This window comes from Periophthalmus magnuspinnatus, chromosome 15 (genome assembly GCF_009829125.3).
Source record: "Periophthalmus magnuspinnatus isolate fPerMag1 chromosome 15, fPerMag1.2.pri, whole genome shotgun sequence".
NCBI classification, from domain to species: domain Eukaryota; kingdom Metazoa; phylum Chordata; class Actinopteri; order Gobiiformes; family Gobiidae; genus Periophthalmus; species Periophthalmus magnuspinnatus.
The window spans coordinates 22,934,393-22,956,022 of record NC_047140.1 but is presented as its reverse complement, the minus strand read 5'-3'; the positions used below and the strand labels follow the sequence as shown (position 1 = coordinate 22,956,022).

Sequence of the window (21,630 nt, the reverse complement as noted above, 5' to 3'; positions counted from 1 at the left end):
CACACCATTTAAAAGTGCAAGTGTTTACCGTTGGGAACTCTTTCGTAAGGTCCAGCAGAGGTGAAACGCTTGTACAATTTGTTTTCATGTTAACAGAGTTGGCAGATGTGGAAGATGCAGATCTACGGCATAATGATGTATAGATTATGGACCTAATCACGTTTATAAATCACTCAAAATGTGTGTATTTTCCTTTCCCCTTTTTCCATCTTGGAGTCAGGCGTCATTACAAAAAACAAAACAAAAAACAACAGGCTTAAACAATATCAAGTCCTGAGCTTATAATAACATCATTAAAGGTGCACTCTGTAACTTTTCTGATGGGAGGTCTGCCTGGTTTACAGTTACTGCATTGCTTGGAATGTTCCACCGTGGTATTTAGCTCTTTTTTCTTGATTTTATACAATTTAAAGTGTTTTAATATGACATGATTACAGGGGCGTTGGACTGAGGGGGTAAAGGGTACAGTTCACCCAGGGCCCAGTGTAAGCAGGGGGCCCCTCACAAGGTCTGTAATACGCCTTTTTTAATTAGACATTATGTACTGTGGGGGGCACACAATATTATTTTTACCTAGGTCCCAGAATTTGTTGCTACACCCCTGCTTTATTATAACTATTTTATTTTCTTTCTGTGTCTTTAGCCTCAAGCCAGATGTATTTCCTGATCCACCTCTCTAGAATTATCCTAGTTTTCACCTAAATTAGTGATTCATTTACATATGAAGGAAAAAAAACAACTTTAAAACTGTATGTTCTGAAGTATTGGCAAAAGATGAGTCCACTGTAATTGTATTATAAATAGTAAAAACCTGATAATGCTTTTGTGTGACTGAATCTGTCAGACTGATGCGTAAAGTACATACTAAGAGTTGGATATTATTTCCTTCTTATAACAAAAATAGAGGCAAAATACCAACAATCATATCTTGGCGATACTTAATGAGCCCTTTGAGATCCTTGATGATACACCACTAATTTGGAGCTGTGGACGCTTTGAAACATACCAGTCCTGGAAATAGTAACACAAAAGGCTCTGTGGTTAACGCTAACGTCAATTATACTGTCTTATGCTCTTATGCCTTTTCTGTTTACTTCATTACACTACCTAAACACTTTTTTTTGTATAAACTGTACTTCTAAATATATAATTCCACAGATTATTATGCTTCTATCATTTGAAGTTGCACTACTCACAACATTAAAATGCCTGTATGGGACATGGGGCTAGAGGCAGGTCAGATTTCTGTGGTGAAATGCTGTTGAGATTGCAGATTTGTTGACCTGTTTTATTGTTAATATCTGCAGTTACTGAACCTAATCAACATGAATCAAAAGTGAAAATACAGGGTGTGGATAAATTCTCTTTATAATTTAAAAATGTGATTAAAAAGGCAATTGATAAGATATATTAGTTAGGTTTCTTCTGCTGTACTCAGTGGTTATAAATGTTTTTAATCACATTGCATTTTTGTATGTCATGTATCCTGTTGATTAAAGAGGTATCCTTTTATCCTTTTGAATGGCCCCCTCAGAAATGGCTCCTCCTCAAGAAAAGGCACGATGTAAATCATGGTTTATTGAGACAAACTCAGATACGCAGACTCAACAAAACAGAGACAAGGGACATTGCTGAACTAAAGCAAAAGATTAAATGAGGTCAAAAACTTTGGAAACCATTGAGTACAACAGAACAAGTCTGATTAAGATATCTAATCAAATGCCTTTGTAACACATTTTTTAACTGTAAAGAGACTATGGATGAATACCCTGTCTTTTTTCACAATAGCGTCAGAATGTGGGGTCATTCAGTTCCCAAAGAAGAGCTTGTCAGTTAAAATAAATGTAAACCATAAGATGTGACACATTTGTGGAGCCAATCTCAAATAAATTCTAACAAAGTTCAACATTTATGGATCATAAATCTGGTTCCATATTTCAGAAAGAGTGAATCTCCCATACAGTTTTATCGCCCTCTGTCCTCCATTTTAAATTAACATCAAACTGGAGAATGTGAACACAAATAGATACCCACACAGCACAATCATATAAGTGGTTCACCCAAGATGACAACTTACAGTCGAACCGCCGACCTTCCAGCTATAAGGCGACCACTCCGCATCCTGAGTGACTGTTGTCCCTTATCCTTATTGTTCTATCCAACGCCTATGGTCTTTTGGTTTGGCACTGGACCATAGTCGTTGTGGGGAGTGGAAGAGTTACGGCCCTCGGTGGAGACACGTGGGACCTGTCTGCAGAGGAGGTATCGGAGCAGGGGGAGGAAGGCCTAATGTTTTTAAATGAAGACGAACACCTCGCTTTGATCTGCCTTTGGCCTCTTTTCTATGATAAAAACCAATGCCACTTACAGTAATCTCAGCCTCCAGACAACCTTCTACTCAGGACTTAAAAGAGGAACAAATGAACCGTTTTTTAGAGTTAAAGCTCATATTTTTGTTACTTCAATCCAGCGGTAAATTAACGAATAAGCAACAACACTGCCACTTTTCTGCATCACCTGCGCTATAGGTAATCAATATATGTATACAGGTACATTTAATTGAGTCACTTTTTAGTTAAAATTATACTTTGCTATAGTTTTCATACACTATACTGTTATTCGGACTGTAAGATTTGGTTATACTTCCCACTCTGATAAGTCTACAAGGCTCTATGATTTGAAAATTACATTATTACATTACATTTTTTCTTGTATTTTCTTAGTAGTCACAGCTGCCGTGGCCCTATATAACTGATGTGGCTGCCAATCTGCTCCACTGGCTTCAAAAATCAAATCCATACCTTTATGCTTTATTTTTACTTGTCCAAAATGAATACTGCCCTTCACTTTGATCGCTAAAGATCATCCAACCCAGACTAGACAGCGTAACCTTATAACCCAAACGCTCTCTTCATTATAAATATGTGATTCGTTTTTTTGCATAATTTGGTTTGCGATTAAAAGGGAAAGCCGCGATGCATGTTAAGGAATCTTGAGTTTCACAGTGAAGTGCCTGAAGTGTACGGGACGTGCTCGGGCCTGCCGTACCATGTAGACCCGGACAGCTTTTACCATAGACGAGACAGGAATGAGTCTTGTATGAATGGCGTTCTGTGTGTGACAATGACTGCAGCACTCAGTCAGCATAGAGCCAGTGGTCAGAGGGAGAGAGAAAGAGAAGGAGGGAGAGAAGGAGAGAGAGAGAGGGAGAGAGAAACAGAGGGTGCTGGTCCCGACTACAGTGGGCGAGTATGTGAAATTACCCAGGAATGTGAGGAGACATGCCAAAGACAGAAGAATTTGAGTCGCATTCACAAGCAACCTTAGCCTCCTCTGTGAATATCCCAATCCCATCAAAAGGCCGGGCATGAAAGCTGCACAGTGATGGCACTAATGGAAGTCTTGTGCGCTGGCTTAAGTCTGCCGCAGGAGGTTATAACCCCAAAGATAAGGTGTTTTTTTCTGCCCCTCAAATCAATGTCCTCTGACAGCAGCTGCTAAATCTTAGGCTTTGTTCTGTGGTGTCAGTAGAGGACCAAATTATGAGCAAGTGACAAGGCCAAATGTATAATTATTATGGTGGGGGGGGGGGAATCTAGACGTGAATCCAAGCGCTCAGTTTCACAAAAAAAGTAATTTATAATTGAAGAGTCCTTTTGCAAAAATGTAGGGTTTTTTATTGTCATACCATCTTCTTTTATTAATAAGGGTATAGCTTAGGGGATGCGATCATTTTTTGCACTAAAATAGAGACTAAATTGAAAGTTTTGGACCATGTTTTCAAATGGCAGTGTCTTTTAGTCGGTTAATCAGATGACAGTATCTTAGTTAACCAAATTTTGCGGTAGTCGACTGAATATTTGATTGAGATTAAGAGGATTTATGCACAACAGCAAAGAGATTATTAATTAAGTCTACCTTTTAGTATTACTTCCCTGTATATATAGTTGTTTTGACTCAAAATCCTTTATCTAGCACTGTGTTCGCATTCCCTTTTAGTTGATTAATCTGTACTGTTGTGTGGTTTAGTGGTAAATCTGCAGCCCATATGTAGTTCTGAACTGTCCACACTCTGCTTTGTTGTCCTGTCAAGCACATGGGCTAAAAATGTGTAAACAGATAGACATAGCAGAATGAAAACTAAAACATTCATTGATGGTTATAATTACTTTTCGCTATGCAATTATATAGTCTATATGTTTACGATTACGACTGAACCACTGCCACATTATAAACCGCTTCACTGCTTTTTAACAATTTATTTATAGATTTGTATTTTAAATTCTTTCCATACAGCTGTATTATTCACACATTCTCTTTGCTCTGTTTAGATTTGGCACTAACTTGAGAAGAACCAAATGAAATCAAGTTAGCATTAGCCATATGTAACTTCAAAACAACAGTCATCGACACGAAAATCATACACAGCTATCACATAAAAATAAATACTTTACAAAAATAATGCAATGCTTTTTACAAACAGGAGTGATGATCGGACTTGTAAAATTATTGGTAACAAAATCTATATAAACATACTCGAACTTTGTATAACAGTCAAAAATGAGAATGTTTTTGTGCCCTGTCCTGTGTCCTCGACCCAAAAATGTATTTCACAAAGATTGTTATAACACTCACATTCAGCTAGAAACAGTGGTTCTCAAACTATGGTGCGCGTACCCCGATGTACGCAGGCTTCATCTGGTAGTTTTCAGAAGTCTTTTCCTGTTTTTTGGCGGTTTTGTCCTTATTTAGTAATGCATTTTTCTGGTGATCCCTGGTTTATCCCTGGGTTTAAACTCAGTCCTGATTTAGGGTCATTTTGGGCAGTTAAAGCGGAACTCAGCAACTGCCTTCATTTTGGAGGTCAGTTTGTAGAGCGTTCACCTCCTAATACAAAGGCTGGAGGTTTGAACGCCGCTCCCACCAGTGCATACAGCTGTTGTGTCCTTGGGCAAGACACTCGTGGATGTGTGATTGGTTCCTTGATCTAAAGAGCTTTGAATTCCCAATAGAGGTAGAAAAGCACTATATCAATATTACATATGTTTTTGTTTGGGTAACTCGGGCGTGCTTATTTCTTGGTGGATTCATGGTAGGTAAAAAAAAAAGTTACAGAGTTCCACTTTAAATGGTCCCTATAAAGCTATGATGGTACAAGGTGTAAAAGGTTTGGGAATCACTATAAGAAACATGGACAGTCTACATTCCTAGAGCAATAAGTTTCCCTTTTTCAGAAGTCCCTTTATCACAATAGCTGCAAATAGTACACAATATGTCATTCATAGCTCCATTTTATACATTTGAAATATTGTCCAAAATGTTCATTACGAGTTCATGTAAAAAGTTATTAAAATCTAGCCTCTATACTTGCGCTGTCCCATGTTTAAAGTCTAAAATTCCCTGGCTTCTTCAAACTGTTTATAGTAGTCCTCATCATTTGGGTTTTCGGGACACTTCTGCCCGTTGTTTGGAGGTCTCGCCTGGTTATATCGACTCCAGTCCCCCTTACAAATGATCCACGGCAGGATGTCCACCTTATAGTGCAGGTCTGCTGAGAACTCAATACTGATGAGGTTAGGAGTCCCCGCCCCTTTTCCGCGAGTAATTAGCTTCATATTATCATCATAGCAGCAGTGTTGAGCAGCCAAAGTGGTGGACTCTAGCGTCAACATGGAGCGGATGCAGTATCGGGCGGTGGGTTTGTAGATTTCAAGCTTTTCTTTGGGCCCGCTAGCGTCTTTCCACCTGAAGTCTTTCCTGGTGGGAGGGTCATGGACGTCGGCCGTGCTGTAGGCCACCTCTGTGGGGTAGGAGCAGGGGCAGCTGGGAAGGTCGTTGGCTACTTTGGTCATGTATTTCTTCAGGAAGTCGCTCTTGCAGTTCATCCAGCGCTCACAGCTGTCGGTGTCTGAAAGATACAAGATAAGTATTTCTGTGCGCATTCACAAGAAAGAAAAAAATGTCTAAATATTCTTAATCTGTTTATAACCATTAGTGGGATAATATGTGGATATGCTGAAAAGGCTGAAAGTAGTCAGGGAAATCAGGGTTGCAGAGAACAAATGCTTTTGGTACAGATGGAAAAAGCATGATAAGACATAATTCACTTATTCCGCCAATACAACTTCAAAATATAAGGTTTCTTGCATATAACTCTCTTTAAGAAAGTATCCAGGCTTAGGTCAGGTTGGAACCATATGTACAGGAAATGATACAGGTCCAAGTCATGTTCAGAAACCTTGAGCGTGGATTTGAACTGCGGTAAGGTGGATTTTGTGAACTAGATCTAAACTCTAATACCCATGCATGTCTTTGCATAACAGGGAGGAGAGGAAAATAACACAAGGACTGACGTACATCAGGTTTATGTGTATAGAAAAGGTTTGCTGTGCCTTGCTATTAACATACTTGCATTATGACGCTAATGGAAGCAGCTTTTAGTAGCTATTAAACCCAATGCTGGTTGATACGGAATTTTTTAACATACAACAAAGTTCACCGTCTACAAAGTGAAAATGTGAACTTTGAGACATTACTTTTTGCTGCCACTGGCTTGACTGAGCACATTAAAGCTGGATGTGTTAGCTTGTGCCAGACGGAGCCATTTCTCTTGCACATTTCCATCGCTGTAGAGTAATGGAGAGCAGGCCGGGCAGGAGGAATGCTAAATGTGTTCAGAAAGTACCAAGGCCAGATGGATGGAGTGCTTTTGACAGAGCAGGCACATGTGAATGAGGAATCATGTGGAGGGACAGACAGACACTTACCAACTCCAAAGAGCTCTGTGGCATTGAAATCATCTGTCCCTGCCAGGAGACTCACTTCAGTAGCAGCTGTCTTGAAAGCATCCTCAATACCTTTGGACACATGAGGGCACATACAAAGATGATGAGAAGGATGAAAGAATCTTGCATCAACACACAAAGAGGCGGTAGATTTCCCCCAGACTAGACCCCAGTCAGCCATGTTGAATTTACTACCAACTGCAGGTCTGGTCTAGATTTGACTTTGGTGGAAACTACAGCAACCCATCACTGACCCTGTGTTAGATGTAAAAAAGTATGAAAAAAACAGTGCATATTGCGTGAAATTTGACTTATTATTGACATATTCATGAACCCTAGATGACCATGAAAATAGAAGAATTAACTGGGGCAACAGGGATGTAACCATGAACCTTGTGGTTAGGGGGCAATGTACTGTACCATCTGAGCTTATGCTGTTGGTTTTTGGGAATAACTGATTTTAAACAGTTGAAACTACAACAGAGATTAGACATTCTTCAGACTATAAATCAAGACATAATATTGAAAGGCCTGTAGTGAATAATTAACATGGGGAAAGTAGAAATGCTGCTATACAACTACTGATATTTTGGTGTTATTGGAGGCATAAAGTGAGACTATGGGACTTTACAATAATATTAAAGATGGAGACCGGCATTTGCAACATTTTTTGTGAGGATTTTTTTGTGCATAAAGAACTGAGTTGCTACAAGAATTCTGTCTCCTTCCCCAACGGAGCGTGCAACATCACACTGTAGAATTCATGATTTTCTGAATATTGAAAAAAAGAGTGTTGCCATAGAGTGTGCAGTCTAAGTTGAATAAAATCTGAAATCCAATAACAATAGCCCTCACCTGGACAGTTGGGCATGTCGCAGGTCCTGGACTCCGTTGCCGTGCAGGCGTATCCACACGACCGGGTCCTCTTCTGGTTCCCGTTGCCACAGGTGACGCTGCAGCTCGACCAGCCGCTCCAGTCGCCCTCTCCGTCCATGTAGTCTGAGCACAAGGAGACAAAGACACAGATGCTTAAGTCTACTGTTAGCTTGCCTCGATACCTAATTATATGTGAGGGCAAGACATAAAAAGGAAAGAGACTTGATTGGGTTTTGACGATTGGTTTGATAAAAGTATATGCCGAGGTAAAGCAGTAATAAAAATGTGGTTGTTTTATATGTGAGACTGATTAAATTAATAGCACTTTTATGCACAAACTTTAACAAAATCCAGATGACTTGGATTCACAATTATATAACTTAAGTTTACAAGTTATAAAACCAATAGGTCTAAATCTAAACTTAGGTTAAAAGGTTAAAGGTTAAACGTCGACATGTATTTTTAACCCGTGCAAGACTTTTCGCTAAAACTATTTTTAAAAAATTTTTTTAACATGTACTTGAAGGTCTGGACACACTATCCATGGTTCAGTGTTTGGAAATAGGAAGAGAAATGCCAAGAAATCCTCTTTAGCTCCACTTATTACTGAGCAGATCACTATAATGGGCATACATGGAAACAGTTAGCTTAGACTTGAACCACATCACTGCGCTGATGCTATCCTCACCGCACGCTAACACACGCCGCTAACACACATCGCTAACACGCGCCGCTGACACATCTTGAAAGCAGCTCTCCATCAATGAACTGAATTAATGTGGGCATGTTGGGATGGAAGTGTTTCTGGCCCTGCTCCAGACTGCTCCTATACGCCCCCCTCTGCCATCTGCCCCTCATTATGGGTATTTTGTATGAATGCAGCCCTGATAAGCATATAGTTCCTGTTCCTGTCTCCTAATATGTCCTGAGAGGAGCTGGTGGTAGTTTGATGGCTGCCCGGACAGTATTGACAAAAGCTTTCCTCTCCATCTGCGCCGTGCAATGATCAGATGAGGCTCGTAGCTTATCCAAAACGTCTATAATTATACAGAAGTCAGTTATTTATTCTATTTTTTTAAACATATTTGTGTAAAAGTTGTGTAATGAGTTTTGGAAAAAATACTTGCTTATTTAACAGGTAATTGTTTACAGTTCTCAAACTTGGAAAACACTTTGGAAAAATGTCATTCCGGTGACTAACATTCATTCAGCTAAATTAAAATGTTTCCAATGAATTCAGTGGGCTGCTTCGAGATAAATTCCATATTATATCCATATACATAACCGTAGATATAGTTGTACTTATACCTACCATAAGTTAAATAGGTTGTTACCAAATATTTGAGTAATTATTTGAATTTCTACCTTCTACTTGTTAGTATAGCACATGTTTCTGGCAATAGATTTACTCAACGATAGACGACCCACACTGCTTGTCCACAATTACAACCATTTAGTTCAAAACCGTGACCCTAATGGTGATAAAATAGCCCCTTGTCCATTGGAGTGGTATGAAATGAAGTATGAAGGAGCTGACCGCAGCGATAAGCCAGAAACATTAAACATGGGGCTATGGTTTGCATTAAAAAGATTATAAAATGGCTTCTCAAACCACTGCACACAAGTGGATAAAGTGTCATTTTCCACAGCGCGTGCATTCCTGTTGAACCATGTTGGTTTGGGCATGCTCCGACACGGATACTGTACGTCTGGTGTGAGAGAATTCTTGTGTAGTAGATTTATCTTTTGGGTAACTCTTGTGAGCGCCGTGGCAGATGAACGCAGCTTGTAGCCCCTGTTCCTGCTGGTTTAACTTTGATGTTGTGATGCGTTTTAACTGTGTCACGTAGCCGCTCGGTGCCACATTGGAATCCGGCTCATAAAAGAGTGTTAAAGGCTCCAATCAGGGCTTTGCTGGCCCGCTGCAGTTATTATGATGACAGCTTAAATCAGCAAATCGCAAAATTACAGATTCCCCATTGGACTATGGACATCTGTAGACCAGTGTAAAAAGACCCATTATCCAAGTTATTGTGGAAAACACTTCTCATCCTCTGTGCCAAAATATGAACTTGTTTACGAAATTTTAATTTTTTGTTTTTCCTTGCCGAGAACAAGGGACTAAGAACAGGGGGCGCTCTGGGACTGTTATCCATTTGCTTGTTCCGTGCGACTGTTATTGATCAATGAATGTTTCACTGTTTGATTTTCTAACTTTCGGTTGGTTAAATCAACAATTTTATAAAGCCCTGTTGTGATTCTGACCTCCACAGAGTATACTTGATCAAAATTATATTGACTCCGGTATTTGGTGAAAACAGTTCCCTCTTTGTCAAAACATCTCAGTATTGCCATTCCATGTATTGTTGTGTCAAAATAAATAGTTCCATTATGTAGTACTAATGAATGAATGCCATGTTTTCCAGAAAAAAACAAGTGGAAAGATTCTTAGTCCAGTTCACATGCTGTGCCACCTCAGAAAATATTTAGCTTTCTTAGCAGCAGCAGTATTTAAGGCTTTTGCATGACTAAACTACATCTAAAACAGATCTAACGAAATGAATGTACCAGGACTTAACCAGGACCAGAGCTAACCCATAACTACCCCATGACTAAACCAGTGATTTATTAGCCTAGATCAGTGCTACTTAGACAACTACCACTAGTAGAACCTGCACCACAGTTTGAGAAGCCCTCATTCATTTCTTCTCACCATATTCACTTTGAGCTTTGCCTCCTCCAGTGCCTCCTCTCCTGTCCCAGTCCGGAGGGGGTCTGAGGAAGTTGCTATCCTCGTTCTTGGCTCTGTGCTCCTCTGTCTGGTGGGTACCCGAGGAGGGCGACGAGTGGGGCCACCAGTTCCTCCAGTTTGGTGAAGCCCAGTTTGGTTTGGTCTCTTTGTGGAGGCCTTTCTCTTGTTCGTGACCTTCCAGACCGTCCACAACTTCTATGGTTACCTGCGTAGCAACAAAAAACAACACCACCTCATTATAATGTGAAAAGAAAATGGTGCAATATGTTACTTTTCTGGTGCTTTCCACAGTAGGATATGGAGCTTCTCTGTCTAGCACTGATTTCTTTACAGGTGTTTGCTTAAAAATACCTTGAAAAACATGCATTCTTTCTATGAGTGGGTTCGCCTCTCCACAGAACTGACCTATAACTTAGCCCAGCACTGTCACCTGATGTTATTGAGTTTAACAAAATACTCAGGCAATGGCATCTCCATAGGGACAGAGATTCATTTGTTTTATTTTAAAATTACGCTTTCAAAACCAAATACTTTCTGCCACGTCATGTAATTTTAAAAAGTTTTCTTCCAAATTTTGATTTCTGATGCAACACTTACAATCAGGTGACGCAAACACCGGCTGCAGTGTCACTATCTGATCCCCCCAAACTCGCCCCCCATCTCTCTCTGCTGTTGGCTCCGACACATGTGCCTCCCAGATGAGAGGGACCACCACCACCCCTGCACCCTGCCCCTCAGCCACCCTCTCTCCACCTAAACACAGAGTTCAAAGGGCTACTCGCCTCCTCCAGACCATGAAAGCCAGATGAATCCTGGGATCAAAGACACCCCCCCTCACCCCCCACCACCCCGCCCTGTCCCTCCGCTGCCTCACGCCCCTGCTCGATTGGTTACCCGGCTCTCTTCCCACATCTTGAGGCCTTGAGATGGCTAATAGACTTTGTTCGTGGTGGGATTTAGTGGTGATGCCTTCAGATATGGTAAGGAGACCCCCTTCGCTGGATTAGACAACAGAATGATTTAAACACATCTGTGCGGTGCAGGCAGCATTAACATAAGCACAAGTGTTAGTCAATGCCTTTCAACTGTCATTATGATGGACGCTGGGACCCCTCGGTATAATTTGAGACAGAGGAAGGAGAAGGGGTGCTAGGGTGTAACAGTGTGCACCAACCGTCCTATTCTGCATCCTGTTTTTACCTTCCTGTGCGCTTGAGCAGTCATGCTGTACAGAGGTTTAGGCCTGTCAAACGATACTAAACCTAGTATCAAAACACATACTCATTTGAAGTAGCGATACTGAAAAGAAAATCATATCACAATAGGACAAAATTGGATATTTCCTGGATTGTTTTGAAATAGTTTTGATCTTGATCTATATAAGCCCACATGGTAACACATTTTAGTTGAATATTATGTCCATTTGTCTATTAAAAAGGGTTTAATTATCACAACGACATCAAATTCTGCAGCTTTTCTTTAATATTGTAATGGATTTGGAAGTGTTAGTATGCATGTTAAAGAAATATTTTTGTTCTGTTGCAAGTAACTTTTTGTACACACTGCACTTGAAAAAGAAAGATGTGTGCATAAATGAAGATAAATCCATTGGTGTTTTTTTAGACATTCGGTCACTCCACATTCATTAATCACAGCTGTCTTGAGTTGAATGACAGATTAGCCATCACTCACACATAGGCAAAATAGGTTTAGTGTTTTGCGCAAGTGCTAAACAACAGTTTGTGCTGGTCAGGGCTGGCATCGACTCAACAAACTTTCAATTACAAACTGCTTTACTACCTGAGCCGTTGTCACTCAGTTCAACTTGTGAGTTTCTGGATCTGACCGCTCTATCAATGATGTTTATGTTCCGAGCGGGATTCAAACTGCCAAACTTCAGATCACTGGACAAACACTCAGTAGCTACCAAATGAGCTACTGTCACTTACCTGTATGTTTGGATTCTGCCCGTTGATGTCGGCCTTGGAGAGGTCAGGGAAGTTGTGGAGGTCCAAGAGGAATGCCCCGGGCGTGTCTCGATGCAGGCTGCTCCCGGTGCCTTGTGCCCAGGGGAGAGAGGCGGGACGGGGGGCCAGCCGGTGTCCTGAACCAGACCTGCGCCGGTCCGACTCCAGCTGACCGGAAGAGCTCCTTTTTGCATTGATATTGTTCTGTAAGCGAAACAAAAACACACATATTAAGAGTGGAAAAACATTTGTCATTTAAGTTATTCATTTCCTTTTAGACTCAATTGTGATTAAACTGAAATATATTGGTGACATGATAGTTATACTGGGCTAACTATATTGGTTAAGGTACAGTTTATTGTCCGTAGGAAATGTATTGTCCGTATGTTTCTCCTCTCTGGGCACTCCGGGTTGCTCCATACTCAGGCTAAGGTAGTCCTGTCCAAGTCTAACTCATGATCTGGAGATGGGTCCTTGGGTGCTGCACTATGGCGCCCACTGCTCCTGACAGAATGGGTCAAATGCAGAAGACAAATTTCCCTACAATAAAGTGTATTTTATCTAGGACTATTGGCAGTGTGGTCCCTTATTGTGCCCAAAAACTTATTGTAAAAATTGTAAAAGAATCGAACCATCAACCCTGAAGATTCTGTTAGATCCTCCTCAACTAACAAGTATATGTACAGTAATTTAGTCATGCAGACATCCATTTTATATGCACCGTAGCACCCACAGGTCTGTAGCTGACACTATGGCCTCAACCCCATGCACCAAAAGTGGGACAAACTTCATACTTGCGGCATCTTGTCTGCGCGGACCAGAATACAACGCATACAGCCTGTACTTACGCCAATGTCACAGCTAGACAGTGTATTTTCCATTTATAACTGACAGTGTGCCGCTATACAGTAGCTGTATATAGCTCGTATGGGGCAGCCTGGTAAAAAATAAACATGGGAGACCAATACTTTTCTTGCACTTGTGCAGAAACCAAAGCATAACATTACAAAATAATGACTCCTGATTTTCTTGTAGACGGGAAAACATTTGGTGTGCTGACAGGGGTTGTAAGTCCACACGTCCCAAATATGTCCCGCGTCAAATATATGCACAGAAGAAACAATTACTTCTCAAATGAACAGACTGGAAAATAGTCAGCAATGTTGTGTTCTGGGGTGGCAGCGGAGACATCAAAGATACTCATTCATCGCAGCTCTTGTTTTGGTTTCCATGTCTCGTTTGTGCTCCTCAGTGTTTGTGTGGGGAGCAGAGGCTGGGAGGATGGCAGCATGGCAGGACGCTGTGGTGGGTGCGGTGCCACTATAGCCCGCAATGGAGCGCTTTTGAGTAACAGTTTGAATAAGAACTTCCATGTATACTTACTGCAACTACTCCTTTTTGAACTATATTATTTTGAGATGACAACAATTTAACACAACTTTCAACATGCCTATATGTAATTATTGTAAAGCTTTAGATGACCATTTAGTTTTTTAAATTACTTATAATTTGGGGAATACCAAGGGCCATACATCAGCTATATATATCCATTACTTTGACCATCATAAATGCTTTCCTCATATCGCTCAATCATGATTTTTGATCAAAACAGGTTTTTGATATTAATTGGGGTGACAGTAGCTCAGTTGGTAGAGCGTTTATTCACTGACTCCCAGGTTGGCAGTGTGATTCCAGCTCTCACACATGAAGCTCTCGTTGTGTCCCTGGGCAAGACACTTAACCCACCTTGACCCCAGTGTCTGTGTACACTGGTGTATGAATGTTTGTATGAATGGGTGAGTGGTTCCTTGACATAAAGAGCTTTGAATGCCTTGAAAAACGCTACATAATAAATTCCCAGACCATAAACAAGATGGACTTTTTTGTATTAAGTGGCACTGATTAAAAGTCGAATTTCTTTTTCCTGTATAAATATGAACCACATTCTTTCATTGACAGAGGATTGTCTTATTAGAATGACTCAAGCTCATTAACGATTAGAGAAATGACTGAATCTTCATCTCTATGTCCGCTCTGGGACAGTGTTAACTTGATACAGGGGAACTCACAATATAAAACTACAGTTCAGCCACAAATGAGATGGACAAAACAGAGGAACCACTAATTTGTCCTGTTTAGATTTTCTAATGCACTGCTAGAATCAGACAGTCCCACTGCAATCATTCAATTTGGGCTTAAGAATTCAAAACATCTTCAAAATGCATGTCTTAATGGTAGCTACTGCTATAATTGCGCTCATTATACAACTGCCTGTAATTTGGAGGGAAAGATAGTTCTTGTGTGTTGCCTCCAGCCATCAAATGAAAAGAGGGAGCGTTTAGCCTTTATTATGATCTTTATAGGAAGTCATCAAAGTTGGGATTCAGTTTTGGAAGTTCATTTGACAATTAAAATGAGGTTAGCCTAATATGGTTATGGAGATAGGGGGATTACGAGAAGCAGACCAAAGCTTTAGCCCATGCATTAGTTATTGACCCATTACGAGAACATCACAGGGCCCTCTCTGGGTTTATCCTAAGCACTTGGTCTTCAAGATGGCCGTCTGATAACCCTGCCTTTCAAGTTCACAGTGTTAGAAGTCAGTGTAGAGCCACTCCGCCAAGGGATGCTCAAAAACACAAAAACCAAGGAATTAATCACAGTATTCAACGCACACCTATAGCAGATATAATGGGAAACTACTTTTATCTCTTCATCTCGAGGACCACACAAGCGGCTTTGATAGCGTTCAGTTTTATAATGCCGATTGAACGTAGAGCCAGAAAACACTTAAGAACTCCACACTTCACGGCCGATGAAAAGAAATCGTTCTGTATTACTGCAAGATGTGTTCTGAATACAAGACATCTTATGCAAACATTTGTAACCACAGATAAGAAAATACATCATCCGCAAAGCCCGTGTCAATTAAAAGTGTACTCTCTGTGTAACTTTTTAACCTGCGTGAGTCAAATCGCTCTCTTACACCATGTTCTGCAAGTCGGGTTATGTGATGTGGACAAAACAGTGACTTATTTTGAATTCAAATTTGAAAATGTGAATGTAATAAAATGCAATAGTTTGTTTATGTCTAGCCTGACCATATGTTGACGCTGTCCTGACAGGCGTGCAGTTATATTCAGAAGCTTTCATTTTCCAATTTCCGACCCAGTGAAATTTTGTAAACATGTCTGTGATACACTTTGCTCTAGGATATGTGCATTATTCCACATAGGGTTTTTCAGGTCAACTATGCAGACAAAATAAGAACAATCAATTTAAGACCGGTTGGTCTCATATAAAAGATGCCACTGGAATGCATGGACAGATTTCTCAACATTTTGAATACTTTGAGGTAGGTAAGCTGAAGGATGTTAAAACGACTCACCAATCCTCCATCTGCAATATAAATACACTTTCTTTGCACTATATTATCCTTTTATTTCATCTACCCTCCACAGTGCCCCCTCTAATGAAGCAGCAAAACCATCAACCCCCTCAGCCTCTCCTATTTTTGCACATTCAACGTTCATATAAATGTTTTTAAATGGTCCATGTTACACTATTTTCTGATCTATGTTATAATCTTTCCGCATCACAAACAGACCTGGAGTTGTGTAGTGGTTCATTCACATGAAATATGTTTAACACACGGATTTAGGCTTCTCCCAAACTCAAAACACCTGTTCCACCTTGTGATGTCATGTGGTAATACAGAAGTGCTCCACTGTGTTTTAAACTCCATACACCTTCACTAGAATCATTTGGATGATTTCAGCACTGGAATTGCTAATTTCTACTGAACAAAAGGTAACTTAAAACTACTGCTTCATGACATCACAAGGTGGAACAGAGCATTTTGAACTTTGAGTTACTCAAAAATGTGTGAATGAAACAAAACACAAACTCCAGGTATGTTTCTGAGGAGGTAACAGCATTAGAACATGTCTAAAAGCTCACAAGAGTCAGTTTTGTGTAATATAGGCCCTTTAAGTGTCTCTCAGTTGAAAAAGCATTGCCCCTCCACGGTCGCCGCAGAAACCACAGATGAACACATTGACTGTCATGTTATTTCTACCTCTCTGTGGATCCCTTTGAGAGAAGCCTGTTCTCCTGCTGTGTGGGGACTGACAGTTTTAAAAAGCAGAATCAGCAGTGCTCCTCTTTGAAGGCGGCCTGATTTACAGTCCCTCTCTGTCACGTGAGCGCCCTCATCGGGGAGTGAGCTTTAATTTGGAGATCAAAAGTGACACACCATTGCTCAGTTGATGTGGGGCCTCCCAGGATGTCACCCCCGTCGCACAGGGGCTGAATGAGCAGAGCACTGTGTGCCCCCTCCCCTCCCTGTCCGGCCTGTGTCCTGTGTCTTCTCGCTCCCTTGTTTCACTTTGTGTGCGCTGCTTAAAGGGGCATGACTCCAGTCTGAATTGGGAGCCACTCAGGGGTCCTTCCCCCGGGGAGGCTGCAGGAAATGAAGGCAGTGCACATTGTACCAGATGCTTTTCAGTGCTGCACTTGTGAAGGTGCGAACCAAAACTATCCATCCTGCTCACACGCCTCATCCTGTGTCCTCAGCACATGTTTATTTACATGACAAACTCCACATAATGGAGAGCCAGTCAACCCCAAAACCGTAATCTAATGGGGAACAGTATGGGGAATAATGGAGTGATATCACTGTCCAAAGGCCTTTACACTTAGTGTATATATTTTCAGATTGTGTCCTGGACTCAAAGTGCACTGTTTTCAGTTTTCAGTGCAGCTAAAACGCACCAATCAAACTTTTTCACTTCTGATACTGAAATCAAGAGTTTGGCTTCAAGTACAAGACATGAAACAGTATCAGAAAGTGTCTGCAAATATCCCATTTCTTTCATTAAAACACAAATAACACTACAAAACTGATCCAAATGTGGAATGTAACCTTCAACTATCTGCAGCGCAGCTTTGTTTAAATAAATAGCACAATCATTATGAGATGGCCTGTTCCAACATCAGCCAGTAAATAGTTTTTTTCTTCTGGGAGCAAACAACATCTAACAGCATCTCTATAGTTAAAGTACTGGTTTCTAGACTTTTTAAAAAATTTAATCTTAATATGAATAAAATGATTGCACAAGAGCCTTATCAGGGTAATAAATGTAGTGGTAATACAGCAGCATACTATGAGATATTGTTACGTCCCTGTGGTCATGTTTGTACTTGTAAATAGTATACAAGGGCACTGGACAGGTGTGCCTCTGCGCCTCAGTGACGATAACGTGCTCTGAATTTTGTCCTGCTACAGGTGCATAGAGCCTCTTCATCCTGTCATTTGTGCCACACTCAATAGGATTTTAAATATGACACTTTGGGCCAACAATACACCCACAATACACCCCCTGGGCCGTGACAAGCCCCAGTGAAAGATGACATCACCGTCTTCTGTGGCAAACCAGTCAAGCATATCCACACATAGTCAGAGCATTCACAAGCAAGAAGCTATTCAGGCCCTGTCTCCACATGGGGCAATGCATCAGCAGCCAGTATCCCAGTGTAAGTGTTCAATAGTATGTGTGTGTGTATTATTTTACATTGTTTGGTCAAGAGGGACTCCCTTCTTATTGTGCATGTCCTGTTCAGTGTTGGCAGAGGGACAAATATTTGATAAATTCCTGGAATATTTCCTCAGCTTTGCATGGCCCACTATCTATCTGAACACTGGCCCGCTGTTATAGTGATACACTTTCAGAGGGGCATGGCTGCATGTCTGGGGTAACTTCCATCATACAAGTCAAGCCACTATAAATGTAGTTGTGTTTTTAAATATTTTCAGTGATGAAATTAGCAAGAAACAAGGAAAACGCTACAACCAAATTTGAATCTCAACCAGGACTGAAGTAATATTGAGATTAATTTTTAATGTTGGTAATAATTATCATCCAGTTGTGTTGCAAAAGACTCTTATTATTATTTTTATTACTACTACTACTACTACTACTAATAAACTCTAAATAACTGGGATAAATAATACCATGAAACTTAAATAATCTGACTAAATTTGGTACAATACAATAATACAATGACTTTTGCTTGACACATTTTACAAGTGAGAAAAGGTTTTGTATGGTGACTTTGAATTAACTTTACACACTTTGCCCTGTGACATTTCTGTGCTGTACATATCCAGTCTTCAGAGATCGAGCTCACATTCTTTTCATTCATTCTTGTCAGAGCCTAATAAACCCCAATGGAAGGTTCTAATTCCAGTGAGGATGAAAAACCATTTATCACTAAGGCATGAAGAATGAGCCACCAAAGTGTTTCTACAGCAGCTAAATATACATCTAAACCAGCAAAGGAACACCCTGTAAAAGACTCCTGATCCCAGAGCCATCATCCTAACCCTCTGCTCCCCCCTTTGAAGCTCTGAACATCCACAGCCCCCTTTGTGGATGCTCAAATAGACAGTTAACTTTTAGGACCTTGTCACGTGGGCCCATTATGTCACTTAGAGCTATTAGGCCAGTGTCTAATGCTCATGTGGACTTTTGGGGCCTGTAAGGCCAAGGGACAGCAGTATTGCCCTATGGGACTAAATGGTAAGACTGCCATTGTGTTAGACGAAAGAATCTGAAACTAAGGCCAGAGCTGAGTCAGGACTAAAAATGCAAATATTGACATAGACTTTAATTGAAAGCTGCCACTCTCCTGCAGCCTGTGCTCTGAGTGATGCTCGCGGAGGCTCGGCTCAGGGGGCTCGGCTCTGACCCTCGTCTCATCGACTGAACGCTTGGCTGACAGTGATGAGCACATGATGACAGAGAAGCGCCTGCAGCACACATTTAATCCCAACAATAGGGAGGTGTGTCTGGGCTCAGGCTGATCTCTGACCTGCCTCGCTGCTCCATCCTCCGCTGACGGACGGGCGGACTGACAGACACTCTGTCTCCAGGGATGAGCAGTCAATAAGCACCATGGCGCACGCATGACAACGCACAGCTCAAGGAAAAGAGCTTTTGTTTTACCCCAAAGTCTGTTTTAAACAAATGATTCCCCATAGAAGTAGTTTGACACTCACCTCTGTCAGAGCTGCCTCTTGGTCCAGGCTCGTGACGTTCGCCTGTGGCAGCGGGCTGCTCCGGAGCACCGTGATGTGCAGAGTGAGCAGAAGAAGTCCCAAGAGGAGCAACAGTTCTGCCGCCAGACGCACCATCCTTTTGACGCGGCCGCTCTTTGGAGCCTGCTCTGTGACCTGCGGGACTCCCACTCCTCCTCCTCCCGGTGCAGAGACTCCAATCTCCGGATCCGCCGGGGACGAGGAGCCGCAACACCACTTGGGAGCCACCTCGGGATCAGGAATGGAAATATTGAAGGGAAAATGATCGAAGAGGTTTTTTTTTTCTAGATTCAGGCTCGGGCTAGATCCAGGTTCCTCTTTGAACAGTGTAAACAAGCTCTATTCCTATCATTAAATTGTTACTTAAGTTTCATTTATGCTAGATGAAAGCTGCGTAAACAGATATGGCACTGCTGCTCTGACGCACAGAGCTTCACTTCACGCTTTTGTCGCGCGTAAAACTTGGAGCAGTGCTTCCCCTTGTAGTCCCCGCCACATTCTCACTCTGAAGTCTTCCTCAAGTCCACTTTACGACGTTTTCTCTCCTCATTGTGTGCCACGCACCTCAAACCTGTGTCAAAAGTTAAACTTCCCTTGGGCAGACTCCTCACAGTAAATTGTTTCATGCGCAAATCTTGTCCATTGTTATTTTTCGAAAGTCCATTGAAAACATGTCCAAGACGGTGTGTAGCCTGCTCGCTGGAGAAATCAAGTCAAACCAAATCCCAAGTAGGACCCACTGAGACACACGCTGTTCCTGTTGTGCGCTTTAGAGGTGGTTTTATACCACACGCCCCTGCGCGCGCTCCCTCCCCCTCGTTAACTCTTTCGCCCTCAAAGCGTCCCACTCACGCCAAATCCGGAGACATCAAAGTTTTAGTCCCGCGAGCTCACGGTGGAGTGACGCTTCAACAGACGCTCCAAGTGAAACGCTAAATTACGCACAGGATTCTTGAGAACATATTTAAAATTATACAGAGGAAGTGCCGTTATATTGAACCCCTTTTGCAGTCCTTAAGTAACCTTGGTGGTCCCCGGAGGCGCAGTGGCACAGGCGCGTCCAGAGCGGAGGTAGAAGTCCCTCTGTGTTCCTGTATACACAACAGCAGCAGCTCACGTTTCAGTGTTTGTGTGCGATTTAAAGGCGCTGTAACACTTCACTTAAGCAAGACAAACGGCGACTGTAACGTGATTAAGCCTTTTATTGTGCGCTTCAAAAGACTCATTGTGTCAAGTCAAGAAGAGAGTCAGTTTAACAGATCCATGCCACTCCAAAGTTTATACAGAAACACTTTGCAGAGGTTAGGCCCCGTGAGTGTGTGTGTTTGTAATATGGGACCTATAGAAGATGTGTGATAAAGCGGGTTGTAACACATGCCCCTCCCCAGAAAAAGGAAATCAAATCTGCTGATGACATGCATAATCATCAATTTATTTAAAAAAGTGAACAAAATAATGCTTTGAGACCTATTATTTCATACACAAGAACTAAAAGAAAATAGACTGCTCTTCAAATGAACTTTCTTAGTGTCATGAAAAGTCTGTCCCAGGGCAGCTGTGCCACTGATTATTGATAATTATAAATATTCCAATAAAATAATATGGCTTTTCCCCTTGTAAATGTTGATAATACTGCCTCTCTTGTGTTACAGTCCACGTCTTTAGTCACACTGTGCAGAGCTGTCATAACAGTGCAACTCTGTCCTTTGTCTGCTTCACTTCAAAAATCCCTTTGCACAGAATCAAACAATCTTTTCTGTAAATGGAAAACAGAGAGCCGCGAGAATGGCTTGCCTGCTTTGGATACAGTGGTGCACATCAAAGGTCTTAGCAGAGAGGATCCCCTTCAGAATAGCTGCTACATGCCATTCCAATAAGTGCGGCGCATTTGGATCTGTAGTTCAAAAGAGGCTGGTGCGGCCAGGTCTCCGGGGCCTCTCCACCGGTAGTCTGGCTGCACAGATGTTTCGAATGCCAGCCCTTTGCAGCATTTGCCACTTGTGCTGAGGCGGAGGGCAGCTGGAAGTGAACCAGGCAGCTCTGGTACGAGACATGTGCTCCCCACCTTGTCGTTCAGTCAGCCTTTATTACACACACACTTAGGGGCGTATTGATGTGTTTAGGAAGGACTGCAGTTACCTTTACTAAGAG

General features: G+C 41.6%; 1 protein-coding gene across 1 annotated transcript; it reads right to left on the bottom strand.

The window, feature by feature from the left end:
* Positions 1-4,241: 4,241 nt before the first annotated feature.
* ism1 (isthmin 1) lies at positions 4,242-20,506 on the bottom strand. The gene is made up of 6 exons (XM_033980050.2): positions 19,441-20,506; positions 12,363-12,584; positions 10,375-10,618; positions 7,641-7,784; positions 6,768-6,857; positions 4,242-5,908 (listed from the first exon to the last, which is right to left on the bottom strand). Exons 1-6 carry the CDS (start codon positions 19,573-19,575, stop codon positions 5,391-5,393), a joined length of 1,353 nt encoding a protein of 450 aa, XP_033835941.1. The 5' UTR covers positions 19,576-20,506; the 3' UTR covers positions 4,242-5,390.
* Between the last annotated feature and the right edge of the window lie 1,124 nt (positions 20,507-21,630).